The 27,742-nt window shown below is 35.5% G+C and overlaps 1 protein-coding gene across 1 annotated transcript in view; it reads right to left on the reverse strand.

Annotated features, from left to right (window-relative positions):
* Malrd1 (MAM and LDL receptor class A domain containing 1) overlaps positions 1–27,742 on the reverse strand; it is a 475,502-nt gene that overhangs the window by 192,853 nt on the left and 254,907 nt on the right. Inside the window, exons 27-28 of the mRNA XM_048367779.1 lie at positions 10,741–10,986; positions 9,008–9,165 (exon numbers count right to left, since the gene is read on the reverse strand). Coding sequence (XP_048223736.1) covers positions 9,008–9,165; positions 10,741–10,986 — 404 coding nt within the window. The remainder of the gene's footprint in view (positions 1–9,007; positions 9,166–10,740; positions 10,987–27,742) is intronic.

A 27,742-nucleotide genomic window follows, 5' to 3' on the forward strand; every position in this document is an offset into this window, starting at 1 on the left:
ACAGAAAGGACAGTCCTTCACAGTACTGAGTTCCTCAATGAGTTGTGTATAGCACTCTATCATGATAATGTGCATCTGCCTTTGAGATATGGCAGTGATGTGAACATTTGTCATGTGAGAGAATGGTTATAATGTATTTTTAATGGAATATGTCAATAGATCTCAATGTTCTTCCTTTTCTTTAAAAACAAACATCTTAGTTTTACCTGAGTATTTATTTTTCATAAGCAACTCACCCCTGACAGACTCCTGCTTTTCTGACATTATATCCAAAAGGACGGACACCTTTAGCCATGCTAAAACAAATGGTAACAGCTTGTGCTCACAGATTAACATCTGATAGATGTTAATCTGATTGTGGCTCAGCTATCAGTGGATACAAGCACAAAGCTCAACACACACCCATCCACACAGATAATGTGTGAGAACAAACATTTCCAACAAGTGTTGGCATCAGGTGAAAAATCAGTTCAGTGGAAACAAAAGGCCAACTCCAGTTTAGAAAATACCAGACCACACACATGTAGAATATACCTATTTAACATAATCTAAGTTATTGTTTAATGGAAGTGTAATATGATTCCAGGATTTACTCTTCCTCCCATTTCTATGCTAAACTTCTATGAGTGATTAACAGAAAATTTAAATTGTTAAATGATCAGTAGTTTCTAAAACACAGCTTTGCATATTATAGCACTTGTTGATGCAAATTTTACGTCATATAACTATTTTTGTAAGTGTGCTTGTATTTGGACTTGAATTCAAGGCCTCTCCTCACAGCTAACAGCTGCTAACTGGAACCAGGCCTCTACTTGTGGCTTTTTGCTGGCTCATTGGAGATAAGAGGCCGTCCTGTTTGTCTTCTCAGTTGGCTTCTATCTTCAATCCTCAGATCTCATGTTCTTCAGTAGCTAGGATTATAGGTGTGAGCAATTGGTGCCCAACATAATAATCATTTTATATAGAGAAGAAAGTCTGCATATGTTAATTAAATGGCACAGCTGAGATTCATAATGAAGTCTCTCTCTCTCTCTCTATTACATGGTCAATATTCTTTGGTCACATTCAGAATAATACTGTGATATTAGGTTGACTAAACACATTCTACCTTGAGGAAATAGCTGTAGGGGTCACAGTGCCTTGATTGCTCTTACAAAGTGGAGAAAAACACATCCAAAGGCAAGAGTAGTCCCTGTATTTAGTGGGTGATGTTATCTGAGAATGGAGTCTGTCTGAAAATGGAGTGGAGCACGTGGTTCCTGGAGAAGTCTCAAAGGAGGCTCAAGCTGAAGCCAAAGAGTGAGGCAGGTAATTCAGGTACACTTTGGAGAAAATGCCTGTGTGGGAGATGGATATGCATTTGTCCTCCTATATTCTGAATGAAGCCAGATTCACTTTCAAGTTTTATTTCCTACGTTCTAAAATTCCTAGTTTGGCCATTTGGTGAAATATTATGAAAATACGTAACATGGCTGTGTTTGTTATGTTTTAATAAATGGATTTGGCCAAAGGTAAATGTAATGATCTTCTCATCAAATGTTTCTGGAGTGTTGTCTTGGAAAAGAAATTATTTCAGAAACCAAGCTTAAAATATCTGAAACGTGTGTACGAAATCAAATGGGATGTAGAACTCTCACATCCTAGGCATCCAGGCAAATAAAGCGATGCTATGGAATGATTTGTTCCTCATTGTTCTAACAACAAACTACCACTTTCTGGTCCATCTTATCTAGCTATGCTAGCCTTCATTTTTTTTTGACATTTGACAGTATTTAAGCTAATTAGAAAAGTTCCCATATATTTGACACACATATCAGAAAGTTCTAATACGAAATAGAATATACAACATCTTAGCCAAAGATAAATTATCTGGAGCTCCAGGTCAACACTCAGTCCTTAATCATTTTGCAAAGGGTAAAACATATTTTAAGTACTGAAATACTTGTTTAAAATCACTGTATGAGGGCTGGGAATGTGGCTTAGTGGTAAAGTGCTTGCCTAGTATTCATGAAGCCCTGGGTTCGATTCCTCAGCACCACATAAACAGAAAAATCCAGAGATGGTGCTGTGGTTCAAGTGGTAAAGTACTAGCCTTGAGCAAAAGAAGCTTAGGGACAGTGCCCAAGTCCTGAGTTCAAGCCCAAAACTGGCAAAAAAAAATCATTCTATGAAGATTTCTAAGTGATGTTTATTACAGTTTGAATGGAATAGTAACAAAAGAGCACAAATGGATTGGACAATCACTGCTAACTATGAATCTATATAAAAAAGTAAAACTGTCTCAATATCTCTATAGCTAAGCACACAGTAAACTGAAAAAGTTCAATGTATATGCTCCTGTCGTATTTAGTTTTCTAATGGAGAGACAAAATGAAAAAAAAATTCCTTGATTTTCAACTATTTATGTTTTTAATTTACTTTCTAGTTAGACAATACTAAATCTCAAAAGAAACAACAATATATTTGCAAAAAAGTTTAATCTGCTTAATGACATTTGAATTATTGTGTGCATCTCTATGTGTGTGTTCTTTTCACTACAATAAAAATAAGTTCCAAGTCGAAAGACCAAGAAAATTATTAATTTCAATATTCAAACTTAAAATGTATACGTTTTATAAAATATAATTTAAATGAATATACAAAACAATTAAAAATCATCCTCCCATCCTTTTACCACACAGGAATTATATGTACCTTTAACTTTGGTAAGATTTTATTTCCTGAATGAGCTCAGTGAAATCAAAATGTCAAAATAGGGCTGGGGATATAGCCTAGTGGCAAGAGTGCCTGCCTCCGATACACGAGGCCCTAGGTTCGATTCCCCAGCACCACATATGCAGAAAACGGCCAGAAGCGGTGCTGTGGCTCAAGTGGCAGAGTGCTAGCCTTGAGCGGGAAGAAGCCAGGGACAGTGCTCAGGCCCTGAGTCCAAGGCCCAGGACTGGCCAAAAAAAAAAAAAAAAAAAAAAAAGTCAAAATAATTCACTAAAAATACCACCCTTAAAATCCTTGGGGTTCCTGGATGCTGATAAAAAATAAATCCATGAATTCACATAAAATATTATTTTATACTTCTATTTAACCTTAAGCCTCTTTGTCATTTCAATTGCTGGTTCTCTAAATAATGATCCCTCAGCTCAGCAATCTGAAGTACTAAGGAGGGTCTCTTTTTACACACAGATCACAACAAAAGAAGACAGTGCATTGTACAATAATCATTTGTTGAATGCAGTAAATAGCAGGTCTTATATTAGAAGAGAACCATTAATCAGCATTTGTGCCCCCAAACAAAGTCTTCAATATGATTCACTCATAGACTTTTTAATGGGAAAGCCTTAATACACATAATCTAGTCCCTAAAGGAAACCCGTAGATAGGTGGTTTAACTCATGAGAAGTGTAATTCAGCCAAATTTACTTTACTAGCCTTATACTTTCCCATTTTTGAAGAGTAATATTTTTTTTTTTTTTTTTTGGCCTTGGACTCAGGGCCTGAGCACTGTCCCTGGCTTCTTCCCGCTCAAGGCTAGCACTCCACCACTTGAGCCACAGCGCCGCTTCTGGCCGTTTTCTGTATATGTGGTGCTGGGGAATCGAACCTAGGGCCTCGTGTATCCGAGGCAGGCACTCTTGCCACTAGGCTATATCCCCAGCCCCTGAAGAGTAATATTGACTACATTATTTCATAAGGTTTTAGATTAGCATCATACCAGGACTGTTTCTGTACAGAATCTAGATGTTATCACAACTGCAAAGGCAATTCCATTGCTCACTCTGCTCTGAAATTGCTTGTCCATCTTCTATTTTATGTTGTATTTATTATATATTTACATGTTTTTCTTCTAACCTAAATGTAAACCCCTTAAATATTAGAAGCTTGCCTTATTATTTCTAATCAATATTCATTTGCCTACAATGATCTACTCATATTGGGAAGACAAAATAGACCTTCTAGTGGCAGAAAGAGACCAATGTCAGAAGTGAGAATATTTAAACTGGGTTTTGAAAGGTGTGTGTGTGTGTGTGTGTGTGTGTGTGTCTATATGGTAACACAAAAGAGAAGTAAGAAGGATTGTAAGACAGTCTTCCAGGTATCAGAAAACATAAATTTTAAAGGTATAATGAATTAAAAATGTGTTAAATCTGAAAGATTAAGACCAGGAATATATGATAGGAAAGAAAGGCCATCTTTTCAGAAATAGGGTAGTTTTCAAAAAGGAATATTAAGCACTGAAGAACATAGGTTCTAATGGGAGAGTTTCCACAGCTCCACATACAAAGACTCAGTGCCATTCTGGTGCTTACTGCAAATCAGTAAGGCCACCCTAAATCAAACCTCCCATGAAAAAAATAGAGACCAACCATGTGCCTGAAATCAACCTAAATATTCATAGGTTGAAAAGATCTAATGCAAGCCAAACATGCAAACCTCACTATCTTCTAATAGGCCCATGTAATGTTAGGAGTTTGCTATGGATCTTAGATTAGACTGTTGGTGAGATTGTGTGGAAGATGGGTAGCTGGTGGTAATAAGTCATACCAAATACTTAACTTGAAGTCATTTAACCCTTGTATTCTACTTAGGCTCATTAATTACTATAAAGAAGATAAGGGAAGATTCAGAATTTCTAGTCTTTTGAGTAAGCAAAGGCCTTTCATTTGACTCTTTGACAGTTTCTACAGCCTATTAATAAAATCTCTATGGTATCCCTTGGTATCCATGAACGATTGGTTTCAAGACCTTTAAGAATACCAAAATAGGTGGATGCCGAATTCCCATGTAAAGTGGTATCATGTTTACATATAATCTACATATCACCTCATCTCTAGAAATCTTAGAGAATCTAGAACAATGTGAAGTTGCATAGTTTAGGGAATAATGACAAAAACGTCTGTACGTGTTTAGATGTTATTTCTTTTTGAACGTTTCCTACAAATAGGAAGAGCTGACCACATTTCCCTCGAGTATGGAAATTATGAGATGGAATGTCCAAAAAGTTCATTTTTAAAGCCCCAAGGTTGAAGTCAAAGAAACTAGATTTATTCCATTTTAATTTTTTGAATAAAGGCATGAAATATTACATCTTAGATTTATTTCTTTCATTTGTAAAATAAATAATTTAAGTTTATTTGCAAGGATATCCATTAACTCTAAAATCCTCTGAAACACTAAGCAAGATAAAGCAATGAAGTAATTTAATTATGGTTTCTTAGCATAACTACACTGCTCTATCAGGAGAGCTCTCCTGGTATACAAGTACTTCTGGCTTGAATATATTTTGTGGTCTATCATGACTACATAATGGATAGTCCTGAATGCCTTCAATTAAACAGATTTAAATTCCCTAAAGCATGCAGTCATCTTGAATAAAATACCAACAGTTTATTACAGATGGAGTATTTCCAAAAGAGGATAATGCTTTTCAGATAGCAGGTGTTCCTGCATTTTATTTAAATGACTAGCTGAAAGAACACAACAGCCTTTTGTTTCTGGGTAAACTTTAGACTACAAAAAATAATTTGTCAAAGCAATTTTAAAGACTTTCCCAAATTCTTTTTCATGGGCTCATATCTCCACGTTACTTAATTTAATTTAACTCTATCTGAATACAAGCAACTTAGACAAATAAGGAAAATTGTGGGAGTAAAATTAGATCCATAAAAGATCAACATTTATGTGCTAGATCCCTTATTTTATTTCTCATTGCTTCCTTTGCTATTTATGCTAAATTTGTAGTGGTCTGAGAGCAATTTATTGAAATTTAAAGAGAAACAATACTGAATATAAATGAGTTAAAAAGTAGGTAAAACTGAGAAATAATTTAAATATAAATATAACATCTCTAAGATGAATAAATTACTAAATCCAAAAAATGATACCGTCTATTTACTTTAGATTAACATGATAACATGTTTGTTCATATTTACAAATATAATGGCAGAGATGAAACTGATCGTATAGCAACAGAATCCTAAATTCAGAATATCTCAGTTCATGCCCTAGCTTATCCACTTACATTATTATTATTATTGATTATTATTATTATTATTATTATTATTATTGCCATTTAGTGGCATTTGAACTTAGGGACTTACTCTTTCTGGGTGGTGTTCTTCTTGAACACTACTTCCATACTTTTGGCACCTCCTTTTTGCTGGTTATTTTAGTGATGAAGTTTCTGGCTTCAAACCTTAATGTTCTGATTTCAGTCTCCCAAGTAAGCTATCATTACAGGTATAAAACACTGGTGCCCAGCTTACTTGAACCCTAGACTTGTAACAACTTCTTAGAAAGGCAGTTGTTACTGCTTCCCACGGTCAACTATTTCCATTGGCTAAATCCCACAAGGGTTTGGCTTATTCTTAGCAGCTCCTGGAAGACAGTAATTCTTCTATCTCATTAATTCTCTATTACTATAAAAGCTAACATCTTTTTTGTTGGTCATGGGGCTTGAACTCTGGGCCTGAGCGCTGTCCCTGAGCTCTTGTTCTCAAAGCTAGTGCTCTACCACTTTGAGCCACAGCACAACTTCCAGTTTTCTGGTGGTCAAATGGAGATAAAAATCTCATGGACTTCCCTGCCTGAGCTGGCTTTGAACTGTGACCCTCAGATCCCCGCCTCCTGAGTAGCTAGAATAACATGTGTGAGACACCAGTGCCTAGCTAGAGCTATTTTTAAGGATTCTTATTCCTGTCAAACAGTGTTTTGGATTATTTTCCGGATTTTTTTCTATTGATAAGTAAGTCAAACAGCAATGCAATGGAAAATAATTGTTAGTTCCTCAATAATACTTTTTGGTGGTACTGGGGTTTAAAATTCAAGCCTTATCTTTGTGAGGCAAGCATTCAATCACTAGAGCCATTCCCCTAGCCCGTTTTGCTTTAGGTATTTTCTGTATTGTGTATTACATTTTTCCCTAGGCAATCTGTGACTGCAATCACCTTCCCAATGCCTCTTGTATAGCAGGTATTACAGCTGTGCACCACCACAGCCAGCCTGCGCTGTTGAGTAGGATTTTCTTAATTTATTTGTCCATGCTGGTAATCTATTTGTTGAAACAGAATAAATGTCAACAACTACAACTATCAGTATTAACTAAATAAATATGACCAGTGTGTATAGGGTTTATTCCTAGAGTTGTGAATGATAGGAAAACGATGATCTTGGAAGGCAAAACCTGTCAAGGTTTAGTTTTAGAAAAGGCTGAATCTTTCAGGTTCTGTGGGGGAAAACACAGGAGGGGATCTTTGTGTTAAACAGGATAAAGAATGAGCCAGAGAGGGCACTTGCATGTACCAGGACAGGTTTTGTAGCCCAGGAGTAGAAAAGAAAGAAAAGGCAAAATCCCTTGGCCTATTGAGTCTGCCATCTGGCTAGGATATTTTCAAATTCGTGTGTGAGGTCAGTGCAGCAGGAGTCCACACAGAGGAAAGCCTAGGGTGTGCTCTGTTATATGATCAAAACCAGTATCCTATTACTCACCAAAATGAGGCAGCTGCCACCAAATCCATGAATATAAACTCACTACCTGTTATGAAAGAGGTCGCTCCTTCACAGTCCTTCCAACTACACCATAATAGGAACACATTTCTTTATGTATTCGCCTATTTTCATTACTGAAGATCAAACCCATAGGCTTGTGCATAACAAGGAAGGTCTCTACCACCGAACTACATTCTCAGCCAAAAGAATAAATCTGGATTTTAAAAATGAGTGTATTTTGATTTTTTTGTACAACAAAATGACAGTTATTTTAAAATTTTCAGGAATCCATCAGCAGAAAAGGAGTCCTAGAGGACTTAAAAGGAGTATAAGCATATCCAGACCACTTAATTTTACATTTTACTCTAATATCAAGTTCCTATACTATGCATGGGTTGAAATGTAAATTTCAATGAAGCAAATACCAAAAGCAAATCTGGCAGACCATCATCAAATTCCTCACAGAGTACATATTGCATAATAAGCATCACCTTCCAAACATTCTAGAAAAATACTCCTTTAAGAGTAACTTTTACCTTCATATTCCAGTAAATTTCCATATTTAAACGTAAAAATAAACCACTGGTGGTTACTACCTGGCTCCTATGAGGCTGGTTTTCTGCGTCATCTTGCACAGCCTTCATTTGTAAAGTCAGTTCAGGTTTCTCACAAGACATGAACTGTACAGCCATGAGCTATTCAGACCTATGAGCTCTTTGGCATTCAGGGCAGGTGTGACCCATCAGTACTGGGCCACTACTGCAAAGCTCATGTGTAATAAAAGAGTAGTAGATCTAGAGAATGTTTTAAAGCAAGCTTTCTTAGAATTCTAACCAGTCTTACAATAAACACTGGCCCCCGTTTGCACACACACACACACACACACACACACACACACACACACACACTTCCTTTTGTGACTGTTTTAAATTGCTCAAGAATGAAGGTTTTTGAAACAGGTCTCATTAATATTAATATCTACTCTGTTATTTTGTTCCCCAAACACTGTCACTGTGTTATACCAAATTAAAGCTCTGATGGCAACAACCAATTAATCCTCAGTAAGAAAAATGCATTAGCATGTCACCATTAATAAGCAGTTCAATGTAATCACACCTTGATCACCATCCTAAGTGTTTGAGTCCTGTGTGTGGTCTGCTTAGAGTAGAAGGCTGCTATTAGTACCCTTAATGATTACTCAGATAGGAGGAAAAAATGGATAGCTGTTCTTTCAAATGTACACTTAATCTGTTTCCTTTAATAGAAAAAGACAGGGGATGAATGAACGAGGTAGAATGAAGTGTGATATTACAAAAGAAGTCTCTGTGGTTCAGTCAAATCATGGAGCATGACATGACCCCAAACTGGTTTCCATGTCTTAATCTACTAAATCCCACAGAATAAGTGGCCACAGGAGCAGCAATTTCTGGAGAAACAGGCTCCCCTGGCCAAGTCAAAAAAAGAATCTCCATTGAATCTGCAGAGCCCTCTTAAAGCTCAGAGGCATTCTGCACCAAGATCCTACCTTAATGAGGATCTGAATGGACCCCGTGGCTTTTGCAGAAATGAAATACCAGAAGCTCATGGTGCAGGCAGCATTGGATTCTTGCCATACAGCGCTCTTGAAGTGGGCTTTGTCACCCCGAAGCCCCACTGGGGTAGCCTCCAGATACATGAAGTGCCCTAGGTACAAGCAATAAAACAATGATAGGATTAGGTTAGCTTTCCATCTCAGTTAAATTTCCTATGATCTGAGCTGTCAAAGGCATTTTCCTCTCAAAGTGAGAATAAATCTAATAGCCTTGTCTCTTGCTCAGTGACAAAACAATTTCCAATCATCGCTGCTTTTGGCAAAGTGCTTCACAGTATGCCGATGACCTGAGCTGACAGGGTCTTTGTGTCATCCAATCAAAAGGATAGTTATAGGAATCATTTAATAGACTCCTTAAATACCCCAGTTACTGTAAAACAATATCAAGCATCAGTGTGGAAGCCATACAAAGAAATACGATGTGGTTTAAAATATTTAGTCACCTACTGGGTATGTAAATTTAAGATGAAAGGTTTTAATAGGCAAAAGTATTGTGTTTGATTCTTACGTATTCGAAAATCCAAAACATATTATGTATGTACAGCTGAGCTGTTGAATAGGATTATGTCTTCCATTCCATGGCATGAAGAGCCTGCCATGGCTATGTTTCTACATAGGATTGTAGAATATCAATATTTCGAAGCCTTTTTCCCTACTTTGTAACAAACACATGTTCAAAGACCTTTTTATCCTGCTAATGGTCTTTGCTCCTTAAGCAGTGAGTCCAACACCTCACTTTAGAATACTTGTAGAAAAGTAATTTTTTTCTCAATTCTTAACAATTATGATTTTGCAGTTACATTTCCACAGCACTTCACAGATTTCCAACTCCTTTCCCTCCATGAACATCACCTCATTTGATGCACCACAGCTCCTATTATAGAGCATACAGGTTTGTATCTGCTATTGATTAATGAAGGATTTGAGAATCTGTAAAGGTAAGTGACTTGCTAATGATAATAGAAGTGTCAGGAGCCAGGGTTGTTGATTATAAGTACATGCCATTTATAAAAGGTTATCTGATGGTAGCATACATTATCATAGAGCTATACTAAATGAAATAGTTATTAATATTTAATTTGCACTATTCTATGCTGTTAGTTGAATTGCATCTCTCCTCCCCTAAAACACACAAGTCCTCACCACCTGCCTTTATGGAGGTGAACATATTTCAAAATAAGATTTTTGTTGATGCTCAAGGGAAGACAGGACTGCTAGAGCAGAAAGTTTAGAAGATATTCTAATGAAACCAGAAGGTATACTAATAAAAATAATCTAAGAAGGTATCTTAATGAAACAGGCAAATTTTGATAGAAGAAATTCATAAAGAAAATATACTGCAAAAACACAAAGAGAGCTGGTATTTCCAAGCAAGGAACTTTTTGAGGATGCCACTTAGTCTAGGAGACAGATATGGAAGAAACAATTCTGCTTCTGGCCTTGAAAAAGACTCAAGCATGGCCAGAATTAGGTCGTGGATTTCCAACTTTCAAAATGATGCCCTCCAATCTACAGCCCTTTGCTATAGCCTGTCCTTAGGAACAAACTCCTTACCTGTTTGACTGACTGGTATCATTGCCGGGTGGTCCCCCCAATTGCTGTTGGGAAGATCAGAACATGTGCAGTGGGACTATAATTCAGGGAACAGTAATAACCGAATCACCTACCATTTTCATTTCCAAGAGTATGATCTCTGGGGGGCCTCTGGCTTTGAGGAGAGCCAATCCCCAAGACCCAATCAAAGTTTTCAGCCAGAGAGTTTTGCCAGCCACACCAGCCTTTTTCAAAAGTACAGGAGCCACCACAATCACCTTCATCTGTATTATCCCCACAGTCATTTATAAAATTACATCTTTGTTCTGGTTTATAGCATTTGCCATTCTGGCATGCATGGTACCCACATGGACAGTAACCTGGAGGTGGGGGGAACAAAGAAAGAATAAAATAAGATTCCAAACATGTTTAGTTAGATCAAAAGGCAGAAAGAGTGGATTAATTATAATTTTAAAAAAATAACTTGTTCTTAAGAATTTGAGAGGCCTGACTTCTCTGTCTTCTAATCTGCTCCAGAGGCCTTGTTTGTAGATCCTTCACAAGGATTATTCATAAGTGCAATATATATGACTTCATTGAATCTGGAAAGAATCCCAAGACTCCTAGAGATGCATTTACAGATATGAATTATTTCAGAGAGTCAAAGTGAGGACTCCCATTTTTTACCCTGAGGCAAAATCTTTAAAGTACGAAGAGCAGCTCATGCATAATGGGGCATTTGGAATTAAATTCTAGCATCAACTCACTTCAGAATCTATTGGAAGACAAACATCCATGAGCTACTCTCAGAAGGGGGCTCATGTACATATAAATAACACAGAAGCTTCCAAAATATTTTCTCAAAAATGCATATTTACTTGTTATTTTGGGGGAATTTTAGAAACAATTTCCCTGCAAAGCAATGTCAACAATGAACATCAGTTCACCAAGGAGAAGCAGGTAAACTTTTGAAAGCCTGAGTTTGAACATGTATTTCTTAGTTATGTGACTTGGCCCATATTACCATTCGATGATCTTCATTTTCTCTGTCTAAAAAGATAAATCTCAAAGAAGTTAAGCTGACTAAAGAGACTACAGCCGATGTCACTAGTACTAATAAGAGTGACTGAGATCTTAGCCAGTGATTAGTATAAGCCAAATAAACGAATGAATAAAAAAGTGCTTTCGGAAATGATGAAATGATTCACCATGTACTTTCTAGGTATTTTTATTATTAATAATACTACAGAACATATTTGTGACAAGTAACAATATTTCAAGAGACAGTTATTCAGAAATCCATCTTGAGACACCAGCATTACATTTATTCTTTGACATTAGAGAATCAGAAAATCATCTTCTTCCTAATTTCTCCAAGTGCCAGAGAGAGCTGCTGATGCCAAGACTTGTGTTTTCCCGCTGGCATCTCCCAAGGCCAGAGGCAAGTTGACTAGAGGTTGAAGCTCGATGTGGATGGAGCAACAGGTAATATGTCAGGGACTCATTGCAAGGTGCTCTGGAAACTCCTGCTGCTAAAACCTGGGCTATGGTCCAGACTTTAAATGTCTACCCAAAGTGCATAGTTTAAAGTCTTGTTACTCATGAAGATGCTATTGGAAGGTGGGTATTGTCTTTGAGCTTTTTTGAACAAGACTAGTGTTCTATCACTTAGGCCACAACTTCATTTCTGGCTTTTTGATGATTAATTGGAGATAAGAGTCTTATAGACTTTCCTGCCTGGGCTGGCTTTGAACCACAATCCCCAGATCTTCTCCTGAGTAGCTAGGATTACAAGAGTGAGTCACTTGCACCTGGCCTGAATCATTTTTAAAACACATTGATTTACAGGGGGAACAACAGTAACTGCCTCAGGTCACAACACCACTAGGAGCCAGTAATCCAGGGATAGGTGATCAGATTAATTATTTCTCAAGGCAGTTTTAAGCAAATGAGAAACCACTATATGATGTTATTATTTATAAATTCGCATTCATATCAATTGTGTCAATCTCAACTGGTTTAGGTAGGAAAACCAAACCAGTGGTTAGAATGCTGTTCGTCAAATCAGCTGACTCTAACCACAATCTAATCCTGCCACAAAAATGGAAGAATACTGATATATTTCTACACAGAAACACACAAAACACTATAAAAATAAATACAAATAATATCTTAGGATAATGCTAACGATTTACATTTTAAGAAAAAATAGGTGCATCAGTAAAATATGATAATTTAAATATTACTTACAACTAAATTTTAACAAGTCTCTACATTATAATGCAAATCTCACAGCTCTTACATATTCTGTCTATTAATTAGTACACAGTAAGGACTTGTTTGGGGTAAGTATCAACAGAAATCACTAATAGTATTTATTTATTTCTAAACTATTGTCTGTTGTATTGTTAAAAAGAAAAGAAAACAAAAGAAAAACCAATTAAGTACAACAAAAATCCCCAGCTGGGTGCTAGTTGCTAATGCCTGTAATCCTAGATACTCAGGAGGCATAGATCTGAGGTAGAGCTTCAAGGTCGGCCCAAACAGGAAAGTCCATGAGACTTTGAACTCCAATTGCAAAATAAAAAAGCAGGAAGTGGAATTATGACTCAAGTAATAGAGTGCTTGCCTTGAGCAAAGCAGTGCACAGGCCCTATGTTTAAGCCCCAAGATTTGGACAAACACACACACACACACACATACATACACACACAAACACACATACACACACCGCAAAAACAAAAACTCTGGTATACATAATAAGATGGCTTATCCTTATATGATTCTTCTACTAAAATTCATGAGATAATGCAACTTTGGTTGTTACCCAAAATATATAAAACTTATGTAATATGTTATATATATGGGTGTATATGTATGCTGTGTGTGTGTGTGTGTGTGTGTGTGTGCTTCACCTACCTTATTTGAATCAGAAGAATTCAAATAAAGCAACAAAAAGAGACAATCTTTGGCCACTTCAGACCTGCAAAAATTTCTGTTGAGAGGGTACCAAGTTTTGACAGGAACTAAGAGTAATGTTAAGAATGTAAATTTGCAAAAAAAAAAAAAAGTGTTTTGAAGAAGAACTAGTTAATATCTAGTAGAAGCTATATATTTAAAATAATTTAGTGATTATCTTGGTGGGAAAATTTATTCTGTAGGCTATCATACTTTCATTTTGTGAGTACAAAGATTTATACTCAGATCCTTACTCTTGGTAGGCATGCATTCTGCCATACTACTTAGGCTTCTTGCACTGTTTTTTATAACAAAGCATAAAAAATGAAAAGTTCTATGTGTATCTTAGAGGCATCTAAATGTTTATAATTATCTAAACTCTGAATCTTCTCCTCCAAATTTGTTCATTAAACAACGTTCTCTGTCTCTGTTAATGGAGAATCTATGTGTCTAGTTTCTCAGGGAAAAGATCTTTAAAGGAAAGGTATGCCATTACAAAATGTCTTTCTGTTGCTTGCCTTAATTGCTTTTGGCCTGGGACACTGGTCGAATGGCCTTATCAGTTATGGAAACATAGTACCGAGATGTCTAAGGAAGAATAAAGTTCTATTTCATTGTTTGCAAATAAAAAAGAAATAAATTAATATTACACTGGAAAATATCTAATTTTGAGTGATATTTACATGAATTATTTTACATTCCTCTCATTGCAATTCCCTGAGAAGGGTAGAGAGTAATTTTGTTGTGTAGATTGAGAAATAGAATTTGAAAAAAACCTAAATTTCTTTCAAGTCTATAAATCAGACAAGATATAGCATTGCAAGTCATAAGTTGGCAAATACTGAGTATACTGCCGTATTCAACTACTGTCTTGGAAAAACATAATGCTGAATTGTCTTTGAAATTTATTGATAACTAATGATGCATGTGATTTACACAAGTCAGAAACAAGAAAAGAATATCTACCCTCCCCACTCTTTTACAGTATAGTACTAGAATTCCTAGATTAAGTAATAAGTCAAGAAAAAAAATAAGAGATTCAAATAGAGAATGAAGAAGTCCTATCATCCCTATTTGTTTTGTTTTGGAGTTGTTTTTTTTTGCCAGTCCTGGGGCTTGGACTCAGGGCCTGAGCACTGTCCCTGGCTTCTTTTTGTTCAAGGCTAGCACTCTACTACTTGAGCCACAGCACCATTTCAGCTTATTGTGTTTATGTGGTGCTGAGGAATCAAACCCAGGGCTTTATGCATGCTAGGCAAGCACTCTACCGCTAAGCCACATTCCCAACCCTATCATTCCTATTTGTAGATGACAAAAATAAAAAGCATAGGTGTCATCAGACAGAAGAAATAACATATCTGTTCAGCAATAAAATACTGTCATTAATAATGAGACAATATTGTTACAGTATGTCCATGGGTAAGAAATAAATCTATGTCTTGGCATCCAAACTAATGTTTTGATATTACTTGATAATGAAAATTTTTATATGTGTGCATCTAGAGATATGTACACAATTACACATGAATCTACTACTTGCACTTCTTAAAACTGCAGAGCAACCATACAGAGAGTAAACAAGAAAATACCAGGGCCAGAATTCAATACCATGTTCTCTACCTCCAAAATTCACAAACAAAATTAGTAGAAATACAATCAGGATGCTCAAATGTCTTTCACATGGTTAGCAGATCTCATCATTAATGAAATGAAACCAGATCAGAATGGCCACTGGGTTGGGAGTGTCTGCTAGTAACTGAGTACCCTCCTCCCTGAACAAACAACATGGAATAGGAATCTCAGTGCTGCAGCCACAAAAGAAATTACCTTCCAGACCTTTCATAAATGAATGTATAGCTACTGTTTTTTAGGTCAATGAGATCCAGATTTGTGACCTACAAAATGGTGGGCTAATAAGTTTGTGCTCTTTTAAGCCACTAAATTTATTATCATTTGTTATGGCAGTCACCTAATACCTATATATGATAGTATTTATGTTGTAATTACACAAGTGAACATGAATCTTATTCCTCTTTATGGGATCCTGTATAGTTTCAATATTGTAAATTTATATTATTTATAAAAAAAGAGATAATCTTATCTTTAGTACCATATTTTTCAAAAAGATTATACAGAGAATATATTTAAATGTCTGTTACTTTGGTATGACATAAAAGCAGATTGTAAGTAAATGAAGAATGTTATATTAATATCATTATAATTTAAATTTTGTTGGTTATTGCCTATTTGAGATGCAACTAACACTTAGTTTTATCACACTACTATAGTATATAGTACACTTTGTTTTATAATTATTTGCAAAAATGTCTTTTGTAATTATTTGCAAAAATGTCTCTTCTACCAAACTATAAGCTTTTAACAGAAGGGAAAGAGGCATTCATCTTTTATATCGCTTGAGCAAAATTATATATATATAAAACATTATATATTTATGTACGATATTTTATGTCATATATTATGCATTTATCTATTATGTATTTACGTATATATGATGTATCCATATGTTTCCAATCAGTAAATAAATCTTAAGTTGATTCAAAGTAGAATACTAATTTGTGAATGTTGAACCTTAGGTATATAGAAATTCCAAAATTCTGAGCAGAGGGATGATGTTATCAGAGTATTTTCTAGGAAGTTTAATATTTTGTAACTTCAAAGTTAATTGAAACTGGGAGTGAGTACAAGCAGGGAAACCCATTAGATCTCAATCAGTTGCTTTGATATTTGTCCTATTGTATAACTGACAGAGACGTGAAGTAACTTACTTGATACTGAATTTCTAATGTTAAGAAGACAATGCTTAAAACTCATTTAAAATAACTCAAGTACGAGATGCAACTACATAGCATTTCTACCTCACTGGGTAATTTAACATCAAATTCTAAAAATAGATATAACCTGCCAAACAGTATCCACTTTACAAGTGATTCTTGGACATAAATGAAGTCTAGCCTTTCCTAGATTAACCCATTTTCCAAGGAAGCATTGATTGATGGGCCGAGCCTAAACCATGTACAGCAATTCTGTGATCCTATTATTATTATATGTTGGGTTACAGAAGGATTTATAAGAACCATTATAATATTAAGAATTATAAAGACAAAGTAGGCAATAGCTATAAAGAAAGATCATTTGACCTAACAGAATTCTTTGACTCAAGGAGAAACCTTTCTCAGGAGCCCAAACCCAGATTCTCATAACACCTAAATGGGTCAGAGGCCATGGGGATTTGTAACAGGGCATAAGGAGAATTCCCTGAGCATCATCTATGCCCAGACTCTAATGAGTGAGCAACCTAAGTACTCTAAAAATGAGCTATTGAATGGCTTTCTCATTGTTTTTGAAACAACCAAGTACAAATAAGTTGTATTGTATTCTCCAAATAAACTGATATGAAATATAAAAATCTTTCAGGCATCAAGATTCAACTGTAGTAAATGATAAATTCTAGTAAACCATCTTTTGGACTGGGAGACTAGTTATTTAGATCTTGACAGAATAACATGTGAAATTAAAAATATGATCCTGACCATTTCACGTTAGGTTCCCTTATTTAAAAGCATGGCAAATATGAAACAGAGAAGTGAGAAATGACAATTTTAAAAGAAGTCATCACTGGTTTGATGGTTCTTAGACAAGGCAGAGTCCTGTAGATTTGTTCTGGGGGCTGGAGGGCTGCTGCCACCCAGTGGGCACCATTAGCTTAGTTGAACCAAACGATCCCAGAACCAAGCCCCAGCACCCTGGAGAAATTCCTTTAAGCAGAATCTAAAAGTATAAACTTCTATAAACAGACAGAAAGATAGCAAAGGACCCATTTGCCTCACATCCTTTTTGTATAAAAGGACAAATCAGTGAGATCATATTTGTTTACCTTTGGAATCTAATATCTCCATCCAATAAGAAAAGACAGGGTTACAACCCAATATTGGAATATAGTGGCAAAGATCGGAAAGGGGCATGATGGCCACCAGTTCCCAGTAGAAGTTTCTCAAGGGAAATGCATGGAGCGGGCATTTTAGGGAGTCAGCAGACTGTGTAACTGAAATCCTACAGGAAAAATGAACTCTTTCCAGAAGCTTCAGTTAGCACAGTTATGAGTAAGTAACCAGATATCAGAGAAAGTATCATGCATATTTTAATTTCTAGCTGTGTTAGCATTTTATGTATACTACTTCTGCCACTGCAGGTTGCATAAGATGTCAGCTAAATTTGGTAGATTTTCTGGTCAACTTATAGAAAACCCCTGGATGAGACAAATATTAGTGGTAGTACACAGTTTGATTAGGTGATAGACATCCTTTCTGGTAATTGGGGGGCAGTGGGTAATTCAGATTTCCTTTCTTGTTTGGGAGTCCAGTTTCTCAGCCTTGGCCTACATTACTCCTTAGAATTTGCCTGGTGTTTCTCCAATTGTGAAACCTCTGAAATTTTACCCTGCCTGACAACTCATAAGCTAGCTTATCACAGATTCATGGATATCACACGAAGATAGTGTATTCTTGGGTCAGAGATGAAAGGCAGTTTATCATTTACAGTAATAAATAATAATTGGAAAGCTGGGTGCTGGTGGTTCACACCTGTAATCCTACCTACTCAGGAGGCAGAGATCTGAGGATTGCAGTTCAAAGCCAGCCTGGACAGAAAAGGTCCCATGGACTCTTATTTCCAATTAATCACTCGAAAACTGATAGTCGCACTATGGCCAAAGAAGTAGCATGCTAGACTTGAGCAAAAACAGCTCAAGGACAGTGCCCAGGCCTTGAGTTCAGGCCCAATGACCAACAATTTTTTTAAAAAGTAACTCAAGTATTGTCTCTTCTTGGTTGTTTTGTGAGTTTTCTGAATTCCAATTTCCCCAGGGTGATGTGAAGAGGGGATGGTGCCTTATGATGTATTAGGTGACATTGCAGGGGAGGAATCCTGGATTTAAAGAACCTGGATGTTGTGTAATAGGCTGCTTGCCTTTTGCTCCAAAGGGAAAATGTCTCTCTGCTTTTCATTCCAAAACTATTAGTAAATTAGAAGGGAGACATTTTTTCAAACTTGGTTGTATACAAACATCCATAGGAGATAGTTTTTGCTTTTTAAAATATGTGGAAATTCAAGAGAAAAATAGAGAATTGTCTTCCCTTCTGAGGGGTTTGTTCACTATATATTATTAAATTCACTGGTATAGAACTCGAGGGAAAAGGCTGAAAAATTATATTAGTGGAGCTCACTGGACATTGATGAAAGTGACCGATACAACTCGTGGGTGGAGATGGGAGTGAGGGCTGGGAGAGAATAAGGGGACTGAAGACACTGTACTCATTTCCTGACTCATGTAATTGTAATCCCTCGGTATATCACCTCTATAATAACAATAAGGCAAATTAATAAAAATATACAGCAAAGGGGAAACAAAAATTACTGAGTCATTCTTGAAGTGTTACATGTGTTAGTACCTACACTAAAGATATCGCCATTTGTTATTTGTCGAAGATTACTAACATACCAACTGCCATAGAAACAATTAGTCCTTAAAGGAGTTATAGAAGAGAATAGTGAATTGTAGGTCTCAAGCAACTAGATGTTGACAGCATAGTAGAAGTATTTTGGAGACAAAGCCAGATGATGGTAAAGTGATCTTGGTATAGAACCATAGGGATGAAGACAAAGGCATTCTGAATGGATGTGGATACAGGAGAAAGGCTGCTGGCTGTGAATTTGATCCAGTGATAATCACACCTTCTTCAATCCTGACTGGAGCTCTAGGACTACATTGAGCAAATGGCAGTCAACTGTGAATCTTTAACTGGCCACACTTGTTTGATATATGAATACTACAACTCTCAACAAAATAGTTTGTACAAACTGCCTTGCAATCCTTCATGAGATCTCTGATCCCTACACCCCGCCCCCTACTCCAGAATGTTATATTTTTTTTGTTATATATGTAAGAAATTTCATTGTTAGTCCATTGGAAAGTAGTTTCCCTGTGCCTCTCTAGATGAAGTCTTTATAGTCTGGAAAATCCACCTAGATGTGACGAAAATTCACAGTACAAGGAGTTAGAACTTCCACACAAATTATATGTTTACCAGCATCACCATAGTGAAACACTGGAGTTGGAATATCTTACCTACATGCTTGAAATTACTTTGCTTTCTTATTTTACTTAATTTACAAATTCAGCTCATTGAATGAATGGTTCTAACCCTTCAAGAAACCTGACCATTTAAAGATGGGTGCCAGTGATTCATGTCTGTAATCCTAGCTTCTCAGGAGGTTGAGTTGTGAGGATCTCACTTCAACTGAGGATTACACTTCAATGGAGGATCATGATACAAAACCAATTAACCACTCAAAAACTAGAAGTGGAGATGTGGCCTAAAGTGATAGAGTACTAGCCTTTAACAAAAGAACTCAGCGGTAGTTCTGAGGCACTGAGTTCAAGTCCCACAACAAATAAGATAAAAAAGGTATATATGTCTGAAATAGTATAGTGAAAACCAAGGTGCAATTGTTACACACACACACACACACACACAAACACACACACGAATGACAGGAAGGTAAAGCAGGCTCAGCTAATGCAGTGGGTACCAGAGGGAGGAGAACGGGCTAATGAAGGTGAGTAGGGATTAATATGGCCAATATAATTGATTATGGATGTGCGAAATAGAACAGTGCTATCTATTGAAAGACTTTCCGTGTTCAAAATAGGCTAAAACATGTATGTATTGTTTAAATTACTTTATTGTTATTGTTTTTTTGCCAGTCCTGGGGCTTGAACTCAGGGCCTGAGTACTTTCCCTGGCTTCTTTTTGCTCAAGGCTAGCACTGTACCACTTGAGCCACAGCACCACTTCCAGCTTTTCTATATATGTGTTGCTGAGGGACCAAACCCAGGGCTTCATGTATACGAGGTGAGCACTTTACCACTAGGCCATATTCCCAGCCCCTTAAATCACTTTAACACAATAGTCAATTAGTATTATGTAATTCATATCATCTCAATTGTATTTGTAATGTCCTAATTACCTTGATAAGTTTTGAGATGTCCATCTAAATCAAAATAAAGCTACTATTTATAAACTTACAAAGCTATCATTTTGGTTAACAATTCAGGATCTAACAGCATTGCTTTAATAGTGGATGTAAAATTACTACAAACCAAACTTTAAGAATGGATGAATTTTTTCCTCTGCTTTAGGACAACTAAGCCCTATATATGTAAATGCATTTATTTGACTCTCTCCTTACATATAAAGCCCAAACCTACCACTTTTCATATATATATATATATATACATATACATATATATGGGAAACATGTAAATTAAAAAAGGAGCCTGAAGGAAATCTCCTTTATCCTTTTCCTTGTTACTTTACCAGAGCTTAGACAAAGTCATTCTCTAAGCTGTGTGTTCCATGGACCTAAGGCATATATGTACAGAGAAATAAGTACAACAATTGTAAATACACATGAACATGAGGACAAAATAATTTCAGTGGATCACTTAAAACCAAAGTTTCATTTCTAAGATTACATAAAAATAATTTGCTAGAGACCATGACTCATAAGTGACTTATACACAGTAAGTTTTCAAATTATGTAAGCTGATATTTACGTGTCCTGAGCATATTGACGACTTGGACTAGAATTGTTCAGGAATAAGCTGGCTTTGGTTCACACTGAAGACATGGAGGAAGTGAGTAAAACAGGACACAATGAATTCTAGTGGAACCAACACAAAATATCTGTACTACTCCTCATGGATACCTAGAAATTTATGGCACAAACTGAACTTTTCATGGGTTCTGCAAATAAAGATGCCTGAGTGGAATCTGGTGAATTATTTATGTGTTCTCAATGTGATTCTTCCAGTGAGTATGGAGCCATGATTCTGTTTACTATCCTCCTAAAGCATGTATTATTCCAAGAGGGGAGGGAAAGGGAAGAAAAGGGAAAGAAAGCTTAAGAAAAATTCAGCTAAACTACTCAAGTCATATTGACCACCAAGAATAATAATGACATGATACACAACTTGACTATCATTAGTTACAATCTTCCAATTCGCTGACTTCTGCAGCTGCTTCAGAGCAGAGCTTGGTGCTCAGGCTGTTTTATGGTTCCTCATTCTTCAAGCACGCCAGTCTTACTGCAATTTTCAGTATGCTCTCACTAAAGAGAAATATTTCTCCTCTATAAGTGTGCACATCATTTAAGAGTTCTTTCAAAGAAGAAAATGAATAGCAGCATAATTTCAAACATGCATTTATCCAGATGGCTATATACTGACTTGGTGTAAAAGACAAACTCTTCTGTATAAGTTTATTAAAAACAAAAAACAAACAAACAAAAAAAAACCAGGCGATGGGGGGGAGAGGTTCCTAAGAGTTGTATAAAGTCACAGTGGAAAAGTTCATTTAATTAGAAATTTCCTTTATTATTCCTTTATAGCAAAGGAAAATGTATTTAGTTCAAACAGTGATCTTCATAATGAACAGAGGAAGCAATCTGATTGCATGATAATGAAATGAAGAGAATTTAGTAAAACTCAACTGATCAGGAAATGAAAATATCAGTTATTGTGAGAATATTTGATAGCTATTATATTAGTAAGATGTTTGAGATTCCTTGTGTTTTCCTCTTTAATTTTCTTTTTACTTTACTGAAAATGATGTGATTTAATTTAAAAGTAATTAGAATACTGTAGATGTGAAAATGTTAATGTCTGATTAAATTTCATTGTGTAAAGAGAGAATATTCTATATGATTTTGATCTTCCTTAAATCTAGAATCTAGTTTTAGTTTACAGTTTCTTATCTATTGTTAGATATACATTCAAAACCAATGTGGGGTTTTGGTTACAATTGTATACAATTTTTCTATAGTTGTCTTTTTGTTTTGTTTTGTTTTTTTGGCCAGTCCTGGGCCTTGGACTCAGGGCCTGAGCACTTTCCCTGGCTTCCTCTTGCTCAAGGCTAGCACTCTGCCACTTGAGCCACAGCGCCACTTCTGGCTGTTTTCTGTATATGTGGTGCTGGGGAATCGAACCCAGGTCCTCATGTATACGAGGCAAGCTCTCTTGCCACTAGGCCATATCCCCAGCCCCCTATAGTTGTCTTATAGATGATCAGGTCTGATGGAAGAATATCCTTTATTTCAGAGTTCATCTTAAATATTTAAACATGCAGACACTAATGAAAGTCTGAAGCAATATGAAGGTTTAAGGAAGAAATCACATAATGAAGTCAATAAGATACATTTTTTTTAGCGACCATAAACAAAGATATTTAGTTGTCAAAGAATTAAAAAATAAGTAACTTCAGGAAGTGTTCTGAAATATGAGAGAATATACATAGATAACTACACAAACTCAGGAAAATTATATATATACATAAATATATATCCAAAATAACAATACCAACAAAGATAGAAAACATAAAAAGTGAACCAGTAGTTCCAACTGTGGATTTTCCTTGTGACTAAGTTTAATTTGGTAGCTAAGATCTCAACATCCATCTATTTACTTTTGTACCAATGAAGAAAGTTTATCTGTACAGTTTTGTTTTTGGGGTTCTCAATTTTATGCTCATTTTCTGTCTGTTCTATATATATTATTTATATATTATATCCATATATGGGTATATGTTTTCTGGCAAAAGAATTCTGAACTTAAACTATGACAATAATGCTGCATTCACTGAACTTAGTGAGATGAGCTTAGCATTCATGAAGAGTAATTACATCTCTCACTCCAGCATTCCTGTAAATAACATTGATTTGGGCCTGCTCCTTATCATAAACAATATTAAATATGGTACTTAAAATTAGAGGAGGCAGCCAATCGTAAACCTGACTTTCTCTATATCATCTTGAGGATTACAATAAAGATTATTTGTGTCAAGCTCCTTGTTAATATTTGGCCATACATGTTTTTGATATTTTATATATATGTCATGTCTATCATGAGATTGCAGGAAGCATATGGTGGTACTTGAATAGTTGCATTACATAGCCATATCAGGGCTCAAAAACTTATTCAGCGATCTTACTGACATGCCAAGCTATGGAAAAAAGAAACTGCGTGGAAAAAAACTATAACATTTGACTGAAACTTGAGTCTCTGGTAATTAAAGCCTACATGTATGCTTTCTATGAGATGTCAGTATTTTCAGTTTATTCCTGTGGTATTATGTCAGCCCTCGGGTCAGTTTTCCTCTATTCTTTTGCTAAAGCATGCCTTCATTAAGCAAATCACTCATAAGAAAATATTGTATTGTAAATGTACTTATGTTTCTGTCATTAGCTAAAGGTCAATGTTTACCAACTTGTTCAAAAATTCCTCAATCTATCAATGTCTTTTCATCTCAGTTACATCTCTGTAACTTACATAAAAAGCTATTCAGATACCAAGAAGCTACATTTACATGACGGTCATAAAAGTATCTTAAAAAAAGAATATTCTTTTATTATTATATATATTTTATTATCAAACTGAATTACAGAGAGGTACAGTTTCATACATTAGGCATTGGATACATTTCTTGTACTGTTTGTCACCTCGTCCCTCATTCCCCCTCCGCCCTCCCTCTTTCCCTTCCCCCTCCCCCCCATGAGTTGTTCAGTTGTTCAGTTCATTTTCACCAAACAGTTTGTAAGTATTGCTTTTGTAGTTGTTTGTCTAAAAAAAGAATATTCTTAAAGTGAGCTGGTTGGCCCCAAACCAACTATTCTCTGGCCTACTGTGTTAATTATCTATAATGTCAGAATAAAACACTGAAGAGGATTTTGTGTTTTTCCAGAGTCCTATTGCAGTATTACTTGGGTCATCAAAAGACTGCTTTTGTATAAGAATGTACAATTTGCAGATTTACTTATTGATATGGAATATCACTTTATGAAATTATATAAAAATTTCATGCAGTGGCAAATATTGATAAAACCAATTTCTGCTTCAAAAATAACAAAGCATCGCCCCAAAGAATACAACATATTGTTCTTTGGGACATGAACCAGTATTGTCCCTAATTTAAAGACATTCCAGTGGCCTTCTATCTGCCTTAGAGTAACATGTTTTCTAATTTGGGTTCTGGTTTCATCTATAACTGATTCAGTTACAATAGTTCGATCTTTCTCCATGTGTATACTTTTTAGTTTGTTTTCATATCTTAACACATTTCCCAGATTTCTATGAAGTTGTTGAAAAACCATAGTGAAGCTTCAAGCTACTAATCATTAAGTATGATGTTATCTGTAGAATTTTAGATGATTTTCGTGATATAGAAGGCTATTTCTTTTTTAAATATTTATTTCTTTATTGTCAAAGTGATGTACAGAGGAGTTACAGTTTCATCTGAAAGGCAGTGCGTACATTTCTTAACCAATTTGTTACCTCCTCCCTCATTTTCCCCCCTATGAAAATTGTGAGACACAGGAAAAATGACAAACCAATGCAACAGCAGTACTTACAGAATTATACTGTAATACAACTCATAGGGAGGGGGAAAATTGGAAGCCTATGCTTCCATCAGAAAGAGGACATTGCCCCATTCCTAAGGAAATGGAAAGATTTCGAAAAAATTACATTAAGCAAAGTAAGCCAGACCCAAAGAAACAGAGGCTTCATGGTCTCCCTCATTTGCAATAATTAGAATATGTCTAGGATATAGCAGAGGATCCCAATAGCTCAATAGCTATGTGCACATGACCATATAAAATGAAGCTTATTGAAGTGAACTCCAAGTAATGGAAACAAGAGGTTATCCTATTGTAGTATTTGCAGTTATTTCTTTCTTTCTGTTTCTCCTTTGGTTTATTCCTTGTTGTCACTGTTTTTTATTTCTTTGCCCTCTTTCTTGTATATAAATTTATCTGATTTGGGGAAGGGGGGAGGGAAATCACAGAAACAATGGTACAAAGGGTGAACAAATGTAACAGTGATGCTCACTGAACACTATATTGGAAATGTACTTTACAACTTGGGGACAGGAGGGAGTCTAGGGGAGATGGGAGGAAAAAAGGGAGGGGTTACACCATTCAAAAATCTATTTATTACCATACATATGTAACTGTAACCCCTCTGTACATCACCTTTACAACAAAATAAAATAAAATATAGGTTATTATTTAAAATAAACACACAACAACATATAATAATGAAAGTAGGATTGAACCACTAAGCTTTTCTGACACTTTATGCCAGTGTTTCTTTTAAGATGTTTGTCTCAGGAAATACATAGAATATCAGATATGCTAAAGAATATCATATTGTATAATATGCATTACATTTTAGTGATGTAAATCAAGTCTGTTTAGAATGCCAGTTTCATTTCTTTTGTAGCTTTTCAGGATAAATAACAGACAGTACAGCATGAGGTCTATCTTGAATTACTTGGTGTTTTATAAAACATATTGGATCCTACATTTGTTAAATTATTGAAATCTTAATCGATAAAAACAAGCAGAATATGAAAGGTTAATTCATTGTCATGGAGGGCAGAGACTAGAAAAGCATCTTGAAATTCTGACAACTACTCAGTTTCTCAGGTACACAAAGCTGAATGTATAAGAAGTTTTATAGCATTTATTTAAAATGTTTAACATGTATAAGAAAATTCAACTAAAATATACTTTGTCTCTACTGATAATACTGCTTGCTGTTGAATATCACCAAGAGTAGCCCCATTTTAAAATGAGGCATAAGGAAAATAACGGAATGAAAACACTACATACATATGTATATGAATATATATATATATATGAAAGAAGAGCTATTTGTAGATAAGATATTTGGCTAATATGCCTTCAACAAATCTATGGTTTAATTCAACTGCTGGGAAATAAATTTTATTGCAAGAATTTACTTAGCATACTTTCCTTCAGGTTAGGTGTAGTGTGTGCCTTGTAAAATATGCAAATAGTATTTGCATATCTTCAATTTTTATTGTAATAATATAAAAGCAACATAGTTGTGAAATCTACACTGTATTTTATGAATATTTCATTGAGATAAAATAGCTATGCCTCCTAATATGAGGCTGACATTATTTTTATTGTCACCGATTTCACATTCATTCTTCAAAGAAAAATAAAACCATTTGTAAAAGGTAAAATTTATAATGAATAAAAAGTGAGGTTGGAAAATTTTTATATTGAAACTTGCCTGTTATCTGTCCTTTGAATAGTGGAACAACACTGAATAATGACTAGTTTTGCTCTCAGCCTCTCAGCAGAAATTTTAGAAAGCAAGAAATTATAATATTTCCACTTTAAGAAATAAGAAATTGTTATAATTATAATTTGCATGATAATTAAGTTTATATAACACAAATTTTATAACACCAAATAAATATATATTTATTTATAGAATTACTACTATTTATCTTGTTTTGCCACTGCACTATGAATTTGTGACTTTTTCCTAGAAAATTCTTTAATAATAAAGGTTCTTTGCAATAGACAAGAAAATATGAAAAAAAAAAATAAAAACTAAGGAGTATCTAGGTGCCAGTGGCCCACTCCTGTAAAACTACCTACTCAGAAGTCTGAGACCTGAGGACCATGGCTCAAAGCCAGCCCAGGCAGAAAAGTATTCATCTCCATCTCCAATCAACCAACAAAAAGCCGTGCTGTAGTCATGGCTCAAGTGGTACAGGAAACAGAGAAAGTGCAAATCTATGATTTCAGGCCTTGATACTGGCACAAAAAAAGAGGAAAACATTTTCCATGTTTATTAATAAGAAGTGAGAACTGTTGTTGAAAATGCCAATCTTCCTAACTGAAATGATTCAATAAGGAGTTCCTTTATAAAAATAATCTAGGAGATTGGTAAACTGATCTTTCTGCTGTGAAGGTATTTCCAGAGACAATCAGATAATGAGTGCTCTCCATGTTCCATAACCTGATGGGATTACTAGTATGCAGTGAAAAATCAGAAAGTGGGGCCTTTTTAGAGGAAGAAGGTCCCAGGGCATGTCCTTGGAAACTCTAAAGTTCCCTGTTCTCTTCCTGTATTCTTTCTACCTACCATGATAAAAACAGACTCTTCCAACTCGTGTTCCTGTTACCAATGTGTTCAGACTTGCTAGAGGCCCAGAAACAGAAAGCAAAATGTCATGGCTCAAACCATTTGAAACTATGAACCACAATGCATCTTCCCTCCCT

This window comes from Perognathus longimembris, chromosome 18, assembly GCF_023159225.1.
Source record: "Perognathus longimembris pacificus isolate PPM17 chromosome 18, ASM2315922v1, whole genome shotgun sequence".
NCBI classification, from domain to species: Eukaryota; Metazoa; Chordata; class Mammalia; order Rodentia; family Heteromyidae; genus Perognathus; species Perognathus longimembris.